The sequence below is a fragment of the Rhynchophorus ferrugineus genome, unplaced genomic scaffold, assembly GCF_030347505.1.
Source record: "Rhynchophorus ferrugineus isolate W39M unplaced genomic scaffold, kcgeb_rfMv2 rfM3, whole genome shotgun sequence".
Classification (NCBI taxonomy): domain Eukaryota; kingdom Metazoa; phylum Arthropoda; class Insecta; order Coleoptera; family Curculionidae; genus Rhynchophorus; species Rhynchophorus ferrugineus.
In genome coordinates this window covers 59,328,361-59,346,803 of record NW_027472582.1, presented here as the reverse complement: position 1 = coordinate 59,346,803, position 18,443 = coordinate 59,328,361, and the positions used below count along the sequence as shown (strand labels likewise).

Sequence of the window (18,443 nt, the reverse complement as noted above, 5' to 3'; positions counted from 1 at the left end):
TGGTTATTAAGAAGAGCATCACAGTTTTTATTTGTTAACGAATGGACTATCTTAACAGAATGTGTTCAACTTTTAAAGCCAATTGAAATAATGACCACCGAGTTATCTGGTGAAAGATATCCCAACGATGTCTTTAATTATACGGTTAATAAGAGGACTGCAACATTCCATCAAATCCAGGATTGTGAATGGCGGATAAATGACAAAATTGTCTATTAGGTGTCATCAATAAAAGACTGGCAATTTTAGAAATGAATACGATATGCGGGAAATCCACATTTTTAGATCCTATATTTGAAAAAGAAGGATTTGGTATTGCAAATAATGCTGAGACGATACAAAAAGTTATCACAAAAGAGGTATCTTCCATTCTAACTTCAAAAAATACAAATATAGTTCCACAACTCAAAATTCAAGACAAAACTACTGACCAAGAATGTATTGACATCTGGAGATATTTTGATAAAAAAAATGGCTAGAATGAAAGAAGTAATTACTCCAAGTACTGCAGCAACTTTACAGATTAAGTAGTATTTGGAAATACCATTTATTGGGCGTTTAGAAAACCCATTGGATTTTTGGCAAAACCATAAAATGACACTACCTGTATTATATCAGTTACATGTAAAATATTCCTCTATACCCGCAACATCTTTCCCCTGGGAACGAGTTTTTTCAAAATATTTTAATTAACGATCGAAGAAATCGCCTCACGGGAGAAAAGTTGAACATGATAATATTCACAGTAATTTTAAAATATTTCCGTTCAAAAATAAATAAAACTTTTATTTAAAAAGGGTCTGGTATTTATTGTACGATCATTTTTAGGTTCATCATGGATTAGATTTTTCAATGATTAGGTATATGTTTAAATTTTATTTAGTAGTTGTGGTTATTGAAAATCTTTAGTTTTTGGGTTTTATTTAAGTTGTACTATTTATATTTATTATGCTATGTTATTTAAAAATAGCAATTAATATATTAAAACAGGACAAAACATTTGTGGTGTCATTATTCCATTCCTTTTTACACATCCACAGAACTTTCAGTATAAAAGTAATCCTACTTCCTTTAAAATTATATTTATTACATGATAATAGAAATATTTAGTATTTTTTTTTCCTTTTTTTTAAGTTATCATGTGAATGAATATATATACATGTATGTCTCGCTTATACTACCATTGGAGAATATAAAGACATTTAAAATTAACTGCTCCAAGCATTTATCTCCGTCCTTTCCTATCTCACATTTTATACAGACAAGAATTCGTACATCTTCGTCTGACATCACGAATCGAAAAAAACAGTCGAACCATGCATTTGACTGAAAATAGTACTTGCTATTTTCAATCGCTTTTTTTTTACTATCGACTGTTTCGACTGTTTTCAGTCGATAGTTCCCAACGCTAGTATTAAGCTAAATTGTGTATATAGTAGAATATAAAATAAGAGTATTTAACCTGTCTATTAAATAAAGTTTTTGTTTATTTTTATTTAGTTATTACAACGATTGCTAGGTACATATTCTATTTTAAAATGTTTTTTATTTGTGGTAAAAATCTAAATTTGATTATTTATTTACTATTTAATGATTACCTTATTTATTTTTGTCAGTATAATTTTTTTTAACAATATTTTTTTAAACAATTGTTAAATAACCCAACCAAATAAAATAACAGTTTCCTATTTAGTGTTATTGAGTTATTCAGTGTTCACAAATGTAGCGTTTTCGGTATTCATTATTTCTCTTGTTTAATTTGTATAAATCTGACACCGAAGCTCATAAAACACTACAAGAAATTAATTGTTGGTTTTAGTTTCTACGATTTGAAAGAGATAATGTCAAAAAGTAGAGCTTTTTGACGCATTGTATCTGGATATTAGATGAATCTGCCACGACAGGTTCAAGCGCAAAAAGTCCATAACCCATGTTAATCCAGTAGAACCCTATCCACATCGACAGAGATGCGGAATATTCATGACCATGAAGTCTTGCTGTGCATATGGTGGGATCAGCAGAATGATTTGAAATAAAAGCATCAAAATTGTGCCTTTTTTTGCCATTGGTTCAGAGAAATTTCGATTTCGAAAGTGCGAAACCAACAACTACTGCTGAGCCAACATTATTGTTTGAAAAATTATTAAAAAATATTGGAAATATTTTTCTCAATAAATTCCTTTCTAAAGTGAAAAAAAAAAACGAGCAATATATATGCAAATATCTTCTATATACAATATTGGGAGTACAAATAAGTCTCAGCCGTTTTTTTCAATTATTTTTTACATTACTGACAGCCTATTTCAAAAGATCGTTTTTAACTAGTGAGGCAAGGTGGGATGGCTCACGTAAAGGTTTACTTATAGACCATATTTTAAAATAATTTCATCGCATTTCGGCTAAAGTGTTAATTACAATGAATTATTCTGCTCCGTTTGAACATCCCATTTTGCATTTTACGCACATCCAATCGCTATTCTTAGAACTCCATATCGCATAGAATCCATTTTTAAGTGATTAAAATTATCTGTAAATTTGAAAAACTATTAAAAACTAAAACTTTGAAAAATGTACCACAGCGCGCAGCGATAAACAATAAATCACTAAGGAAAATATATTATTTCCACTTGTATTATTACTGATATTATTATAAAGCAATAAGCAAGTATTCGTGGGGTAGATTCCTCGTACAATACAGAAATTACGGTCTATGACAGCCCATTGTGCTCGGATCTTTTTGTGACTCTGTAATTCACCCCCATATTAAATGTTCATTTAGCTACACTTCACGCCTTGGTAGGTAGGGGATACCAATCTGCAGGGCCAGCGGTTGGTCCTTGCTGGCTCTTCGTTTGCAAATCAGCAAGAACAGCCGATATTACCGATCACTATGTAATATATTAATTTAAAGTTGACTTTTGAAAAATTTAACACATGATCTAAATGAATATATTATTAATAAAATAAATATAGTATATGGGAATTTAAAATATATTACTACTTCTGCTACCATTATACATTAAAAAAAACTTGCGCAAAAGATCCAGTTATGTATCTTGTTTTGTTATGAAATTGTTTTAATAAATGATTCAAAGCTATAATACAACATGTTTGAAACTGTCTGAAATTTTCTACCTTTCAGATTTAACGGCTTCGCGTTGTTTTCTGTTGGTATTTCAAAAGATTACCAAAAAGTAGATGTTTAAATGAGATGTCATGAATTTTTAGGACAGTGTAAATATAAGATGCAGTTAAAAGAAATATTTGAAGCTTTGTGATCTATTATTTCTTTCTGTTTATATAACTCTCTGAAGCAGATAAATAATGCAGAAAAATTGACATCATTGACGTAAAACAAATTTTATTGCAATAAAAGGAATAAAATAAACAAAAAAATATTTAAGTAAGACACAAGTAGGCTGTCATACAAACAATGTAAATACAATACTAGAACGAAAATTAGAATAAGTACAATATATTTTAACATAGTATTTATACTTAACACGTTTTTATAAAAATATTTTTGACAAAAAAATTTAACCGACTTCAAAAAATAAATAAGCAACTCACTAAAAATTAAAAAATAATCAAATTCAGATCTTAAACACAAAAAAAACGTTTTAAAATAAAATATATACAAGACAATCGTTGTAATAACTAAATAAAATTTAAATTTGTTTAATTTAATTTTGTGTCATTATATGCCAGAAAATTTTTGTTATTATTTTTGTATTGTTCGGGCTCGGCACTTGGTTTCCTTTAATTGTTTAAAAGTATTCATTAAATGTCTTGACTGATATTTACTCCTAAATGTGAGAAAACCAATGAGGTAATATGTTGCGCTTTTGGTGAAATATATTTTCTTTTCTACGTTTGGTTGTCGGAAATTATTGTTGGGTTTTCATCTTACGTTTTCCTTTACAATCATTTTCTTGTTGAAGCATCACCTCCATGTTCTTAGCTATTTCGATTTGAAGTTCTTGATCGATTGATTTCAAAACTTTATATATATTGTCTATTTTGTTGCCAATCTCATTCTCCTTATTTGCTTCTACATCTATTCTCTTAAAGCATTTGCGACATCACCTATAAAAGAATTAGTACCCATTTTCTCCTCGTGCATAGGTATTAAATGCATGTGCTTGCACAGATTATTCTTTATTGTATATTCTGAACAGCTACAGACGTATCTACGCGTACAAAGCTTACATATTGTACAATACAGTGTAAAACAACTATTCTCATAAATTTGTCCTATACATTTGCTGCTAACCACAACTCTCGTAAACAACAAAGCGTAACTGTGAAATCTGTCAAGTTGGTTTAGTGCCTTTACTGAACATGTTCTTCTAAAAATTATTAACTTTCTTCTTGCTTTTATTAACTGTGCGCAAATTCAAAATAATTTGTTAAATTAATTTGAGATACGGGCCAGTGTTAGCCAAGTTGCCAAGATGTAATTTTCCGAAAAGTTTTTAAAAACAGACGATAGAGTTCAATCTCAAGCAGCAAACTCCTTGACTGATTTGAAGTTCGCTGGTGATAACGCTATATTCGCTAATACAGATACTGAAGCTTTTAGCATTCTTCATGATATAATGTGGACTGGGCCTAAAGATTTAACGTGGGCTCCGAATCTTCAGCATTAAGCCTACCGACTGGCGAGTGACCAACTTTAGAAATCATCCCAGAAGACATCCGGTCTTACCCAGCCTGGTCCACTCTGGCGTGACTGGGATCATTTTCCTTGTCAGATTTTATACTCTTGCCTAGAACAATCACACATTTTAAACAATCACAAACATACATTTTACGACCATCTTCCAGCAGGATTCGAACCCGCGCCTATCGCAACAGTAGGAGGACCGTCCTATCGCCTGTACCACCGCGCCACCAAGTATTGCCCTAGTTTGTCGAAAACATTTTTAAAATACATGTAAAACAATAGCTAAGCAGGATAGTTATATTATATAATTAAAACCATATAATAATACTTATTGCCCACGGGCAGATTGTTAACGTTCTAGGAGATTAATTTAAAAAAATCCCTTTGCAATTCTAACTATTATTTTAATCCACTAGCATAAACAACAACCAATTATTATTTTTCTTATTACATTGCCTTTGTTCAGGATGTTGTACGTAATTAATGGTTTTATAAAAAATCACCAATTAATGATAATTTATAAATGACAATTTTTGTTATATTTAGGTATGTAAATGTTTGCCAATAAGTAAAAAAGTCTAGAGATAGCTTTTCACGCAAACGAATTAAACTATATTCCTGGTACCGTTAAATAACATTTAGATAATATAAAGACTTAACCAAGATGCAAATTAAACCTTATTATAATTTTAATAGTAAGTATTTCATTAAAACCTACATCGATAACTGAATTGATATAATATATTCGCAGATCATTTTCGCCAATCTATCGAAAAAGAAAATATAGCTAGAAGTTAAATATTGAAATCAGAAGTTACTCAGATCATATTAGAATCTTCAAAAAAAATTAGAAATACAAATATCAAATTTTCATCAAAGGAAGTAAATCGAGATGTTTGAAAATTGATATTTATAACATATATTTCTTCCATAGAGAAATAGAGATTTAACTTCATAAGAAATTTTGGAGAAATGTTTCGCGACGTCCAACATCTAGTCGTCGCTACTTTTAGCTTATTACTTGCTTTATTCGCTACGCTATAAGCTGATGGGATCTGATTGGCTCACATTGTTTCTCATATATCTCTCATTCAACGCTATTCAATACACAAGGAATTTTGGTGTAAAATGTATTGCCCAAGTAAATATGCCTGGACACCTCATTCATTTCATTGCATCTCTCAATTTGACATAAACGCATGGTTTATAAAGAAATTTCTCCGAGCGGACTTTATTATTTTATAAAAATAATTCTAATATTGAGAAATATTCATGAGAACATATTCTAAAGGTCTAAACTCTAAAAACAAGCAAATAATCGATGTTTTAAATTTATAGACTAGATTATCCCCTTAATAACTTTTGTAAAATTGGAAATGACGACTCTTACTGAATTATTTTGTTTATATACAAATTGTAAGTTAATCGGTAATGACTGACCTCAATAATAAAAATAAGCTTCAACTTAAGTATAAATTATATAGGGTTTTCTTAAATACGGCAGATCAAAGTTGGCAATCAGCGGCGATTATTTTGTTTTGGTGACGTCTATCTAAACTGTTGTTTGTTATTTAGTTTTTTTTAGCATATGGAACAACGCCAACTTACATGAAATTCACCAGGTTCCTAGATTTTGAGACCGTTGTGTCATTTGCATATACTGGCCAATGTTACAGAATAATAATAATCAATTTCTTTTGTTTCAAAGTTCAAATTGAAGGATATGAACATTGATATATATATATATATATATATATATATATATAAATATGCTTTGATTTGCAGTTTAAGTGGAGATTTTTGGTAACATCGTTTTTTTATAATTTTGAAATATTTTGCAGTAGTTATTAATTTTAGTTATATATGATTGATTTTACGACTTTTACTAAGAAATTATTGCTTGTTAGAAGTTATTATATTAAAACATACTAAAAAGTGTTTATAAGTGTATTTGTAGGAAATATGTTTTATGAACTAATAGTCATATTATATCAGTCATATTATAGTCAGAGTATTATATAGAGGTTCAAGTTAAATTCAATTCTTAAATTAAAAGGAGAAGCCGAAAAAATGTTTTGCGTGGTCCCAACAATGCAGGCTTTGAGACCTGAGATCACTGTTTGGATTGGTTTATTTGAATTGTCCCACAAAGGCATTTGATTGGCTCATTTCTATAATGCAATTATTTGTTCATATAGTGTGTTTCAGTTTCTTTATATCGCCATTTCTGTATGCCTGTTGTAGAGAACGATCAGAATTTTTGTGATCTTAATTATAATCACTATTATTTGATTATAATGTATCTTCAGTTTCAAAAGTGTTGTGTATCCAGTGCATGTACGGAAATAAAAAAATCAAACCTTGTTCTCCTTGGAAGGAACACCCCAAATTAGCTAGATTAGGAATGTGTGTGTGACAGCATTGTTTTTACCTAGTACGTATGCAATTATTTATATACATCATTTGTGTTCATTACTAAGTGTTACCATTACCAGCTGTATTCACAAGACATTGCGTAAACATTACCGAGAGTTTAAATCCCAAATGTGTCCAAATGGAGAGAAGTCCAACTAGCAAAATTACATTGAAGATAAATGTGATAAAAGTTGTCCTTTAAAAAGATGTTTATAAAGTGCCATCAATTAAGAGCTCAATTATTTTGAAAGGATCCATTTACATATACAAATATATTTAGGTTAGGATATTCATAATTAATATTCTTACCTAAAGCTACCTAACCTAGATAGATGAAAATTGTTTGTGTCTACGCATGAATTCAGAAAAAATAATTCTTTAACAATTAGGTTTAAAAAAACGTATTAATACCGAATAATATAATACAATTGGTAGACCAACAAGTTGAGATTAATTTTAAAAAATCAATTGAAAAGTTCCCGGCCTACCACAGTAAAACACATTTTTTTGGCAAAATTAGTTTTTTTATTCAACATAATTCCCTTCAAGGGTAATACACTGATTATAGCGACCCTACAACTTATCGATGCTATTTTTGTAGTACTATTTGTCCTTTGCTTCAAAGTAGGCCTCAGTTTCGGCGATCACCTCTTCATTCGACAAAAATTTCTTCCCAGCGAGCATTCTTTTGAGATTTGAGAACAGGAAATAGCCGCTGGGGCCAGATCTGGAGAATACGGTGGATGGATGAATTTTTGCCATTGTCTTCACTGATTTGTGGCACGATGTATTGTCTTTGGAGCGGGTTCATCGTGTGCTGTCCACTTGGATGACTGCTGATTGGACTTCGAAGTGAAATGATGGAGCCATGTTTCATCCATTGTCACATATCGACGCAAAAACTCAGGTTTATTACACTTGATCATCTTCAAATACTGCTTCGAATCATCAACTCATCCTTGTTTTTGGTCAAAAGTGAGCTCGTGCGGTAACCACTTGGCACAGAGTTTTCTCATACCCAAATATTTGTGAATGACATGATGTATACGTTCAGTTGATATCTTTAGAGTCTGCTAATTCATTCAATTTCAATTTACGGTCACTCAAAATCATTTTGTGGATTTTTTTAAACGTTTTCGTCGGCAACAACCTCTTTTGGTTCACTGTGTTCACCGTCTTCGGTGCTAATTTCACCACGTCTAAACTTAGCATACCAATCCTTGATGGTTGATTTCCGTATGGTAACCGATTAACGTATGGTAACATACGAATCTGCACTTTTATCACTGAGCCGGCAAGAACTAAGTAATACGACACTAAAGAGGTTAATTGAATTGCTTTTTTAGCAAGTCTTACAATTTAGATCATAATTGAAATGAAATACTTTCAAGAAATACATAAGGAAGAAAAGAAGGTTTTTATATATGTTAAATATAGAAATTGTTGTATTAAAATAAATAGTATTTCTCAATATATTTTGTAGATGTTATATTGAAGTTTTAATACTTAACGGAACGAAACTTAAACTTAACGGAACTTAAAAATTATTCTACTAAATTTAAGGCAGCAACAACGTACAATCAGGAAATAAGTTTTGAAACGTTTACTTTAAGGGGATATGATTTACATAAATAATATGTAATGTCTTCAGTTATTCCACACTAACACATTTTCAAATTTAAAATTATATTATTGACCTAGTCAAAATTGTTAATATTGTCTAATGTCAAGTGGTATTTATATTGTTATTATTATGTATATACTTTTTATAAATACACATATTCAATTAAAATATATATTTTTTTATTTCCTTTTAAAAATATTCCTTATTGTAGCGCTCTCTATTTAATGGTTTTTGAATATCATAATTTAGTGACTACTTTTATATGGAAGATCGCCTTCTATATGTGGGAGTATTCTGTAAATATGAACATGGACAGGAAATCGTTCTTACAGGACGTGAGTGGCAAACAGGAATGCATAGTTATCTCTAGTAGAGATATCGTGAATTATATGTAAATGCGGTTTGACTCCGTTACACTTTTCGTTATTTTCTGAAATCGCAAGTCAATTCCAGTGAGTCATAATCGGCCAATATCCCATGACCTATTAGCTTCATATATATGTTGTCACATATATTTAGTTATATTATAAAAATATCTGAAAGATAGAAAACTATCCATGGTTTTTGCTATACTCTTTTGGTGATGTCTCACGTCTATAACACATATATTATTTTATATATTTGTAAATACTATTTTTGCTTTGTGCTCTTGAAACAGCCTGTTTCATTAAATTTTAAAATGTACATACTATTATTAAAAAACCCTTTAATTAAACTTCCCAGGGAACTCAAACATCGCTAGCTTTAATTGATTTAAAACACCGGCTATTTTCAGTAATTATGTTAGGAAAATCTACATATATGACTTTGCATGGCTATAGGTGGAGTTGACATAATTATGATGTATTGAAACTTATAATTAATTACAACCTACAAATTAAGAATATAAATGAGTTACTAAAATGAGACTTACTTGAATCATATTAATAGCTTTAGTCTTTTTTAAGCATTTATTGTAAGCTGTATGGGAAGAGCTTTATATTAAGAGATGAAACACAGAAACAGAAGTGTTAATATGTGTAAAAAACACAATTTCACCCAAAGCACTTAAAAACGAAAATACCTATATTTTGCATCATTGTATATCGTTCACAAAATTCAATCATGATACCTGTGAATTAAAGTTGAATTTAATAAAAGAAGTTCTCACTTGACATACTGGTCAGCACTGATATATCAAGAGAGAGTGTTAAGGAAACAATTGCCTTTTTTAAGAATAAATATATATAAGTTCAATTATATTGGAGAGTTTTCAATAGAAGTCGTTTTCAAAAATTGTAAAAATAATTAAAGATGCAAGTGTTTATACATTATTAATAATCTACAACTCGAAAAAGAAATATTAGGCATTCCAAGTTAAAATCAGAAATAATACTGCCTAAATTTTACATTAATTTAAATTTAATTATTTTTTGTTACAGATCATGTTATTTATTTATTAAAAACAAACAATAAGTTAAATAAAACCTCTCAATTGTAAATAATGAATATGGATTTAAAATTTTAATAGTAATTTGGCAACATAATAAACAGTATATATAGTTTTGATAATTTTTTTAACTCTTTGTTCCAAACATATCAATTCTATTTATATTTACTGATAATGTAAAGTTAAAATTTTTAATATAATTCTACATTATTAAAACTATTTATTTTAGCAAATAAATAGAGCTCAAAAATGTTTTTTTAAACTGTTTTTTTTTTCAGAAAGATTAAACAATATTTTTATTCAATTATCAATATTTTTATTAATAACAAACATTCTTTATTTCAATATCCTTTGTCAATTTATTCATAGTCATACAATTACAACTTTTATTGATACAAAAATAATATATATATAAATAAGTACAATCTAAAAAAATTACCTAAAAATAAACTAGAACAATTTGTTACTATTAACAGATTTAAGTTAAAAACGTCTTTATGTAAAATTAGTAATAAGTTAGGATGTGATTTTAATTATTTTACCATTATATAAGCTTCATATACAGATTAAAATACTTACATCATCGATATTTATTTAAAAATATTGACTAGAAACTAGTTGTAGCTGAAAATTGGAAAATTATATATATCAATGGCAATTAGAAAAATATAAATTAAAATCATATTACAATCCATTAGTTAAACAATAGATTATTTACTGTTAGTTATAGTTAAGGCATAGATAGATTAAGATCTCATTTTGAAATCAGTCTTTTTAGTCCGTACCAAAATATTTTTGTCCAAAATGATTTGGTGCAACCGGATGTACTTCCGAGGCTAATATTTTCATCTAAAAATTAATATTGAGTAATAAAACATTTATAAAATTAATAAAACTATTAACCCTTGGATATGACTGCAAAATTGTTTGAACAGCTTGTGGTGTGCAAAATAAGTTACTCAATATTATACTATCTTCTTTTACTCCATGTTCTTTCAGTACATTAATTGCTTTCGATACAGTATTTCCAGTAGACATTATTGGATACATTAAAAGTACCTATATTGAATTTAGAGAGAACCTTCCCATCAAAATATAATTTACTTACATTTCTCCTTGATATGTCTTCTGGAAATCTAGCATAAACCACTTTAGCCTCATGTGTATCAGCATCAGATTCAACTAAAATTTTACCAATCCTAATACTTCTACAACAATCTCGTAGGCCTTGTTCCATAGCCTCACCAGATCTAACAATTGAAACACCACAATTCCCAGATTTATATTTTAAACCTTAAAATTCAAATAATATATTAAGAATATTGGATTATCAATATTTGTAATACCCTTATATGTTGCTCCAGTTGGTGTTATCACATTGCACTCTGTAAAAGGTAATTGATTAAGACTTTCCTCTATAACTAAACGGATCAACCGATCAGCATAAAACTTGAAATCACTTCTAGTAGTATTTCTACAAATATTGTATATTTTATTATGATTACATGATTACAATAAACAACATACTTATCGCGTAATATCGTTTGTAACTCCTTAATTTGATCATTCGCAGGTAATAATTTTAAACGTTTGTATTCCTTACAAACTTCCAGTTCCTTAGTACAATTCATATCCATATTTGTACTTCCCATTTTTGAAAATATATTTAAATTTATATTATCACTTTCTATTAAATTAAAAAATTAGGTTAACTAAACGCGTGTTGGTATGTTTCTTCCTGAAATGTTTTGAATTATTATGAAGATAAAAAATTTTATTATTGTGAAAATATTACCGTGAATAGATTACAATTTCAGGTGAGATAAAATTTAGGAAAAAACACACATTATATTGTTTGTTTTCTTAGAGTTCTGAAATTGCGTTTTCGGGCAAATTTTTAGGTTATTTTCTTTCTTTGCCAAACATAAAGTCACGTTAACATTTCTATCTTTATCTTTGGAGACATTGATTTTCTGCATGTTAACAGAACCGGGTTTTGCAATATTTTTATTTGTAAAACTTAAAAAATGATCATAACATTAACCGGTATTCAATCCCGCTGATAAGATAAAAGTAGTATAGGCACATACATACTCATTAAAGTTTATCTTTAAACACAGGGTAGGACTTGAGTTAAAACATTATTGTTTAGTGTTTACTTTTAATAGGAGCACTTTGTTTTATTTCTTATGAATGTATATAAAATTTCGAACTTTTAAGAATCTTAATCAAATTGTATAATAATATCACGTAATAATAGTGTAATTAAATAATTTTTAGAATAATCTTGAGTTGATCTTCACTGACTATTTTTAACAGATCCGGATATGCTTGTTTGAGTTTTATAATTGTTTATTATCTTGGAATTTCTGAGAATAAAACTGCTTTGTTTTAGTCATTGTTAATTGTACATTTATTTTTTTATAAAAATTAAGGATAATTTTCTTATCAAGATTTTATCAATTTTCAGAAACATTATTGGTTTTTTTAATTGAAAAATATATATTATTGTGCGTGGGATAAAGTTTGTGCTTCTTTAAATAAAATCCTAGTTTTGTTAAAAATGTTTTTTACACAGAAAGGAATAGAGGTTGAAAGGAAATGTGCAGGATATTATTGAATGAAAAAAAAAATCATAATGATTACTAGTTTACATAGAACATAGTAGACAGATCGATGAAGTCAATTAATTATTTTTATTTGAAGCAAATTCTTTGAAATACTGAACAAGCTTGTTGCCACGTCCATATTTTCCATCGCTGTAACAACATTATGACGCGATTTAAGAGATAATTGCGCTAATCTTTAATACTGTCTTTAATATTGAATAGAGACTTGAATAGAGAATAAAAACAGTATAAGTATCAGTGTCAGAGTTCTTTATATTGTTAAAAAAAAAATAAAATAAATTTTATTTGAATATATAGGAAAATTCTGCACTGGCATACTAATATCATTTGAAATTAAAATATTCAGTTGAATGACATACGAGGGATGGGCAAAATAATATGAGCACCTGATATATATATATATATATAATGTTATAATATGTTTCAAGTGAATGTTGTTCCATTCTTGTACCAAAACATTGCTTGGCGATAGAAAGTTACTCCTCACTGTCTACTCTAAAAGTTGTCATAATAGTTCAGATTTGTTGTGGTCTGACGATTGAAGCCAGTGAAGATGAAGATTTAATGATAGACTGTTTTTGGAAGCAATATGCTAATCATAGTAAGAACTTCATCATTGAGGATGTCGAGATATTGATTCGTAGTAACGTAGCTAGTGATATGAATGAAAGCACCAGCTGAATACCACGATATTGCGGCACAAATCATTCATTTGAGCTTCCCCATACATAAACCCTAGTAGTTTTGATTCATTGGACCATACCACATTTTTCTAATAATCTAGCATATTACTTTTATGATAGTTGCACCACTGCTTTCACAGCTTAGCGTTGGAACAGTCTCGCCCTCACAGCTTTTCCATGAATGTTATATTTGCGTATTGAGTTTTGCTGTCACTTCTACTTCTTTTTTAAGGTTCGTCATGTCTGTTAGCTAACATTGGGTTTCGCCTATAACGCCTTTCTTCGTTGAACATTTACCGTGTTACGTTTTACCGTGTTTTGCGTTTATTATCATTATGGACACAAAGGTTAAGCTGAGAGGTCGCAGAAGACAGCGTATAATACACTGAAATATAATCTAGAAGACTTGGCATGCAAACTAAGCAATATATATGCGTCAAATTCTTTATATGGAAGCAGTATTTACAACATATAATAAGAAGTAGTGAATTGAATGGTCTTCATGTTATCTTATCTGTCCCCTATGTATTATACTTTTGAATTTTTATTTCAGAATAATTTTTTCTGTTATATATTTCTCGTATGTACTTAATTGTACATATATTTAGCGAGAAAATTTTTTTCCATCTGCCCTTTAAAATCCTATTATATTTTCGAGGTATTCTGCATAATTTTGGTAATAAATCAGTTTTATTAATTTTATTTATTTCTTTATTTCTATTTTATTTAAAAATTTTACCAAATTTGCTTTACTTCTTCGTCCTTTTGGTGTTGAATTATTTGGTTCCTATATGCCTGAAGTTGAAGATATTAATTGATGAAGCCATATGTGATTAGGGCTGTGGAACCTGTGGAATTGAATTGAACATGGTATAACTTTCAGTTCGATTTAAAAGTGTTCAGTTTACGACCTTAAAAATTCAATTATGTACATCAATCATTTTGAAAGATTTACTATTTCAGCTATGGTTAGGAATTTTTGTGTATCTTGTATTTTATATTTTGTACATTTCGCTCAGTTGGTTGCGTTGCTCCTAGTGGTGTCGCAGCTATCTGTGTTTATTGAGTATGTAGCGACTGCTATAACTCTTTAGATCATCAAAAATATGTCCGCACATTATTCTCCCGCTGACAACGCTGGAGAACTGGTACCATGTGCTTCCAGGGTATAAAAGATCAGCACGACTACGTCTCTTTTCAAAAACTTCAAGTCATAATATCTTCTAAAAAGTCTAGTCTCTCTGAGAGATCTGCAAATCTTGATCAAACTATCTTTCTTCAGACAAAGTCCAGGTCCAGATCGTAGCACAATAAACTATCTGAAAACCTCGCCAGTAAGCAACTTTCCGAGCTTGAAAACAATAAATTCCATATTGAAGTTTAAACATTTCTCAAAAGTGTGGGAACATGTGCACATCGCAGTTATCCCAAAGGAAAAGACTAAATTGGATTCCTCCGACTACAGGCCTTTGAGCTTCATCAGCTCGCAGGAAAAGCGATACTGCACGCACTAAACAGCTTCACAGACGCAAATCACATATTTCCTGATGAACAATTCAAGTCAAACTGCTCGCGTCGCAGCCACCATTCATCAGACTTTTCGTAAGGGTCTAAGGGTTGGTGCCGTCTCTTTATAAGCCTCCAAAGCCTTCCACCAAGTTTGGCAGGATGGTCTCATATTTAATTCCAAAAAACTAGGTTACCAGATGACCTAGTATTTCTGATCTATGCCTATGTGGGAAATAGGTCCTTACAAGTAAAAATGGGCGACGAAATTTTCCCTCGAAAACGATGTACAACTCGAAAACAATCTGTACATGGCCGAGTTTCCCCTCCAGAAGCAACCGAATACATACGCAGACGACACCGCCTGCTTCACCACACGATACTGTTCCGACGCCATTCAAAACTGTCTTCAAGCTCAGCTGAACGACGCAGTCAAGTGGTACAAGTTTTGGTGACTCCAAATCGAAAATATCCCTATCTGTGGGCCAGAAAGCTACATACCTTGGTTTCCATTTCGATCAAAGGTTCCAGTAGTCCTCTTAAATTTTCGCTACTCTGCAGAAATAGCAAACTGCACATTTCTCAGCAAGCGACCCTGTCTAAAATGCTGGTTTTATCAATCTGAATCTACGGAACACAGGTTTGGTACAATTATATCTCTGAGAGATAACTTGCTCAAATCCAGGTGTTCTAACCAAAAAGAGTCCGCGGGTTACTCAATAGCCCATCGTTCATGAGGAACGTTAATATCCACCTCTAATCAGGCATCTCATTTTTGAAGAGCTTGAAGAATATCCTCTATGTAATGTAAGGTTCTACCTTGGCACCTAATATATACACCCGCTGATTACAGCCCTACCTTTTCCCAGTCCCAGTCGTATCCCAGGTTTAACAGAAATAACAGGTCAATTGAAAATCTTCTTCACCAAGACAATGCACCGTGTCACAACTCAGTGAAAACGATAGCAAAAATCCATGAATTGGGCTTCGAATTGCTTCCTCATCCACCGTATTCTCCAGATCTGGCACCCAGCGACTATTTCCTCTTCTCAGATCTCAAAAGAACGCTCGCTAGGAAGAAATTTTCATCGAACGAAGAGGTGATCGCCGAAACTGAAGCCTATTTTGAAGCAAATGACAAATCGTACTACGAAAATGGCATCGATAAGTTGGAGGGTCGCTATAATCAGTATATCACCCTTGAAGGGAATTATGTTAAATTAAAAATACTAATTTGGCTAAAAAAATGTGTTTTACTATGGTAGGCCGCGACTTTTCAATTGACCTGTTAGTAATGGTTTTACAAAAAAAAAAGTTTCATTGCTCTTTTCTGTTTTTTTGTTTATTTTCCTTTCCTGTACAGCTTCCGCACGACCTTGACGTAATACCTAATAATCCACCACCTAATACCTTGTCCATATTTCCATCGACCATTATTAGCAATCACATAAATAAATAAATTTAAATCAATCAATGTTTTCTGTTTCCGAGCATATTACTTACTTTAAATTGTAGCGACTGTTCGAACAAACAGTGCCAATACAAAAACGAACAAAGTTGTTGTACAAATAAAGGGTTGTAGCAGTCGCTACAAGATTTTTGCAATTGACGACGAACCTTTTCGCAGAACCATAAATATTATTTGAACTAAATTTGTTATATATGATAATCCTAAAGGAACTAAAATTAAGTTAATAAATGTTGGAATTTTAAAGATATTATAATTATATATTCTTTTTAGATATGGGGCGAACTAAAAGGAAAAGAACGAGAAAGAAACAATCATTATATATTCCTGTTGCTGATGGAGAAGTTGAAACGATTAATTTGAAAAAATGGTTATACCGAAACGGATTTTCAGATCCTCTTAAACTAAAACTCCGTATATTTCCATTTACTGGTCGTGGTGTGACTTCGGCTTCACCAATTAAACAGGGCGATGCTTTGATTCATGTGCCTATGTCGGTACTGATTACATGTAATACTTTAGCCGAAAGTGGGGTGTTTAAACACGTTTGTGGAAAAGGGCGGTTGAATATACATACACTGTTGGCATTTTTCTTAGCTTTGGAAAAGCATAAGCATGATAAATCCTCCTGGTTTTACTACATACGTACTCTTCCTGACCCGGAACCGACATTACCATGGACTGTTGCTGACGATGTGTTTAAACTATGTATCCACCGTATTCCTCGGGAATTGCGAGAAAATATAATAAAATTGCGCGATAATTATCAGGAGAACTTTTCTAAACTGAAGCAATCGATACTGACCAAGACGATTTGCTCGTGCTGCGAAAGTACAGTCGATAACGTACTGAACGAACGTTTATTCAGATGGGCCTACGTCCTGGTCAATACTAGAGCTGTATACATTGACCCTCGCCAGGTTTCTTTCTCGACTGGAACTGATATTTCCATTTTATCAGATGAACCTTCCATGGCGCTTTGTCCGTTTCTCGATATGTTCAATCACCACTATCTGGCTCAGACGGTCGCTGACGTCGTTTTGATTCAAGGACAGAGGTTTTACGAACTTCGCACTCTCAGAAGCTTTAAAAAACACGAACAGTTTTTTATTTGTTATGGGGCTCATGATAATGTCAAGTTGTTGATGGAGTATGGTTTTTTCATTCCTGACAATCCAAACGACTGTGTTAAATTTTCGTTTCAAGAATTGCTGCTTATACTGAAGCTCAGTTTTAACGAAAAACAATATAAGTTCATTAGGAACCATTGTTTCGACGATAAAGATATTTATATCAATTGGTCTGGGCCATCATTTAACCTGAAAGCTATATGCTTCATTCATTCATACGTAGATTGTTTAAACTACAGTTCCATCATATTCAGTGAAGCTTATCCAAATGATTTTTCACACGACGTGGAAGAACTATTAGAAAAACTTTTAAACTATAAGTTAAATGAGTTCGAAAATGATGTTCAGCATATGAGTCATGATAGTGTTGGAACCAATGATCAACTGGCTTTAATAAAAGACTTTTTAGATTTCAGAATAAAATATGCCAAGAAACTGCTTTGTAACTTAACCAAAAATGTTTCTTATATTCAATAGTATTTCTCTGTATATATAACAATAGTTGTATAATTTAATTTTTAAATATCAGGAAAATATGTCTAGTTTTAGCTATTATGTTTGTAGTAATATATCATAATTGTTATTTTTATTGTATAACACAGGATATTTAATGTAAATATATAAAAATTTAAGATATATTTTGTATCTTTTTTTCAAATGTTGTAATTATACTTTGAAAATTGCGGGATAATTATTAGGAGAACTTTTCTAAACTGAAGCAATCGATACTGACCAAGGCGACTTGCTCATGCTGCGACGGTATAGTCGATAGCGTGCTGAACGAACGTTTATTCAGATGGGCCTACGTCCTGGTTAATACCAGAGCTGTATACATTAACCCTCGCCAGGTTTCTTTCACGACTATAACTGATATTTCCATTTTATCAGATGA

At 30.8% G+C, this 18,443-nt stretch overlaps 2 protein-coding genes across 3 annotated transcripts; one reads left to right on the top strand and one right to left on the bottom strand.

Moving 5' to 3' along the window:
• Positions 1 to 10,427: 10,427 nt before the first annotated feature.
• kri (uracil phosphoribosyltransferase krishah) lies at positions 10,428 to 12,069 on the bottom strand. Of its 2 annotated transcripts, XM_076398944.1 has the most exons (7): positions 11,930 to 12,069; positions 11,662 to 11,872; positions 11,481 to 11,608; positions 11,243 to 11,427; positions 11,038 to 11,193; positions 10,920 to 10,983; positions 10,428 to 10,758 (listed from the first exon to the last, which is right to left on the bottom strand). In XM_076398944.1, the coding sequence occupies exons 2-7, from the start codon at positions 11,784 to 11,786 to the stop codon at positions 10,742 to 10,744; spliced, it is 675 nt and encodes a 224-aa protein (XP_076255059.1). In that variant the 5' UTR covers positions 11,787 to 11,872; positions 11,930 to 12,069; the 3' UTR covers positions 10,428 to 10,741. The 2 variants fall into 2 exon arrangements, with proteins under 2 accessions (XP_076255059.1, XP_076255060.1); XM_076398945.1 differs by lacking the exon at positions 10,428 to 10,758 and having other exon boundaries at positions 10,777 to 10,983.
• LOC143193024 (SET domain-containing protein 4) lies at positions 11,841 to 18,187 on the top strand. The gene is made up of 2 exons (XM_076398943.1): positions 11,841 to 11,951; positions 16,695 to 18,187. Exon 2 carries the CDS (start codon positions 16,697 to 16,699, stop codon positions 18,026 to 18,028), a length of 1,332 nt encoding a protein of 443 aa, XP_076255058.1. The 5' UTR covers positions 11,841 to 11,951; positions 16,695 to 16,696; the 3' UTR covers positions 18,029 to 18,187.
• Positions 18,188 to 18,443: the final 256 nt, after the last annotated feature.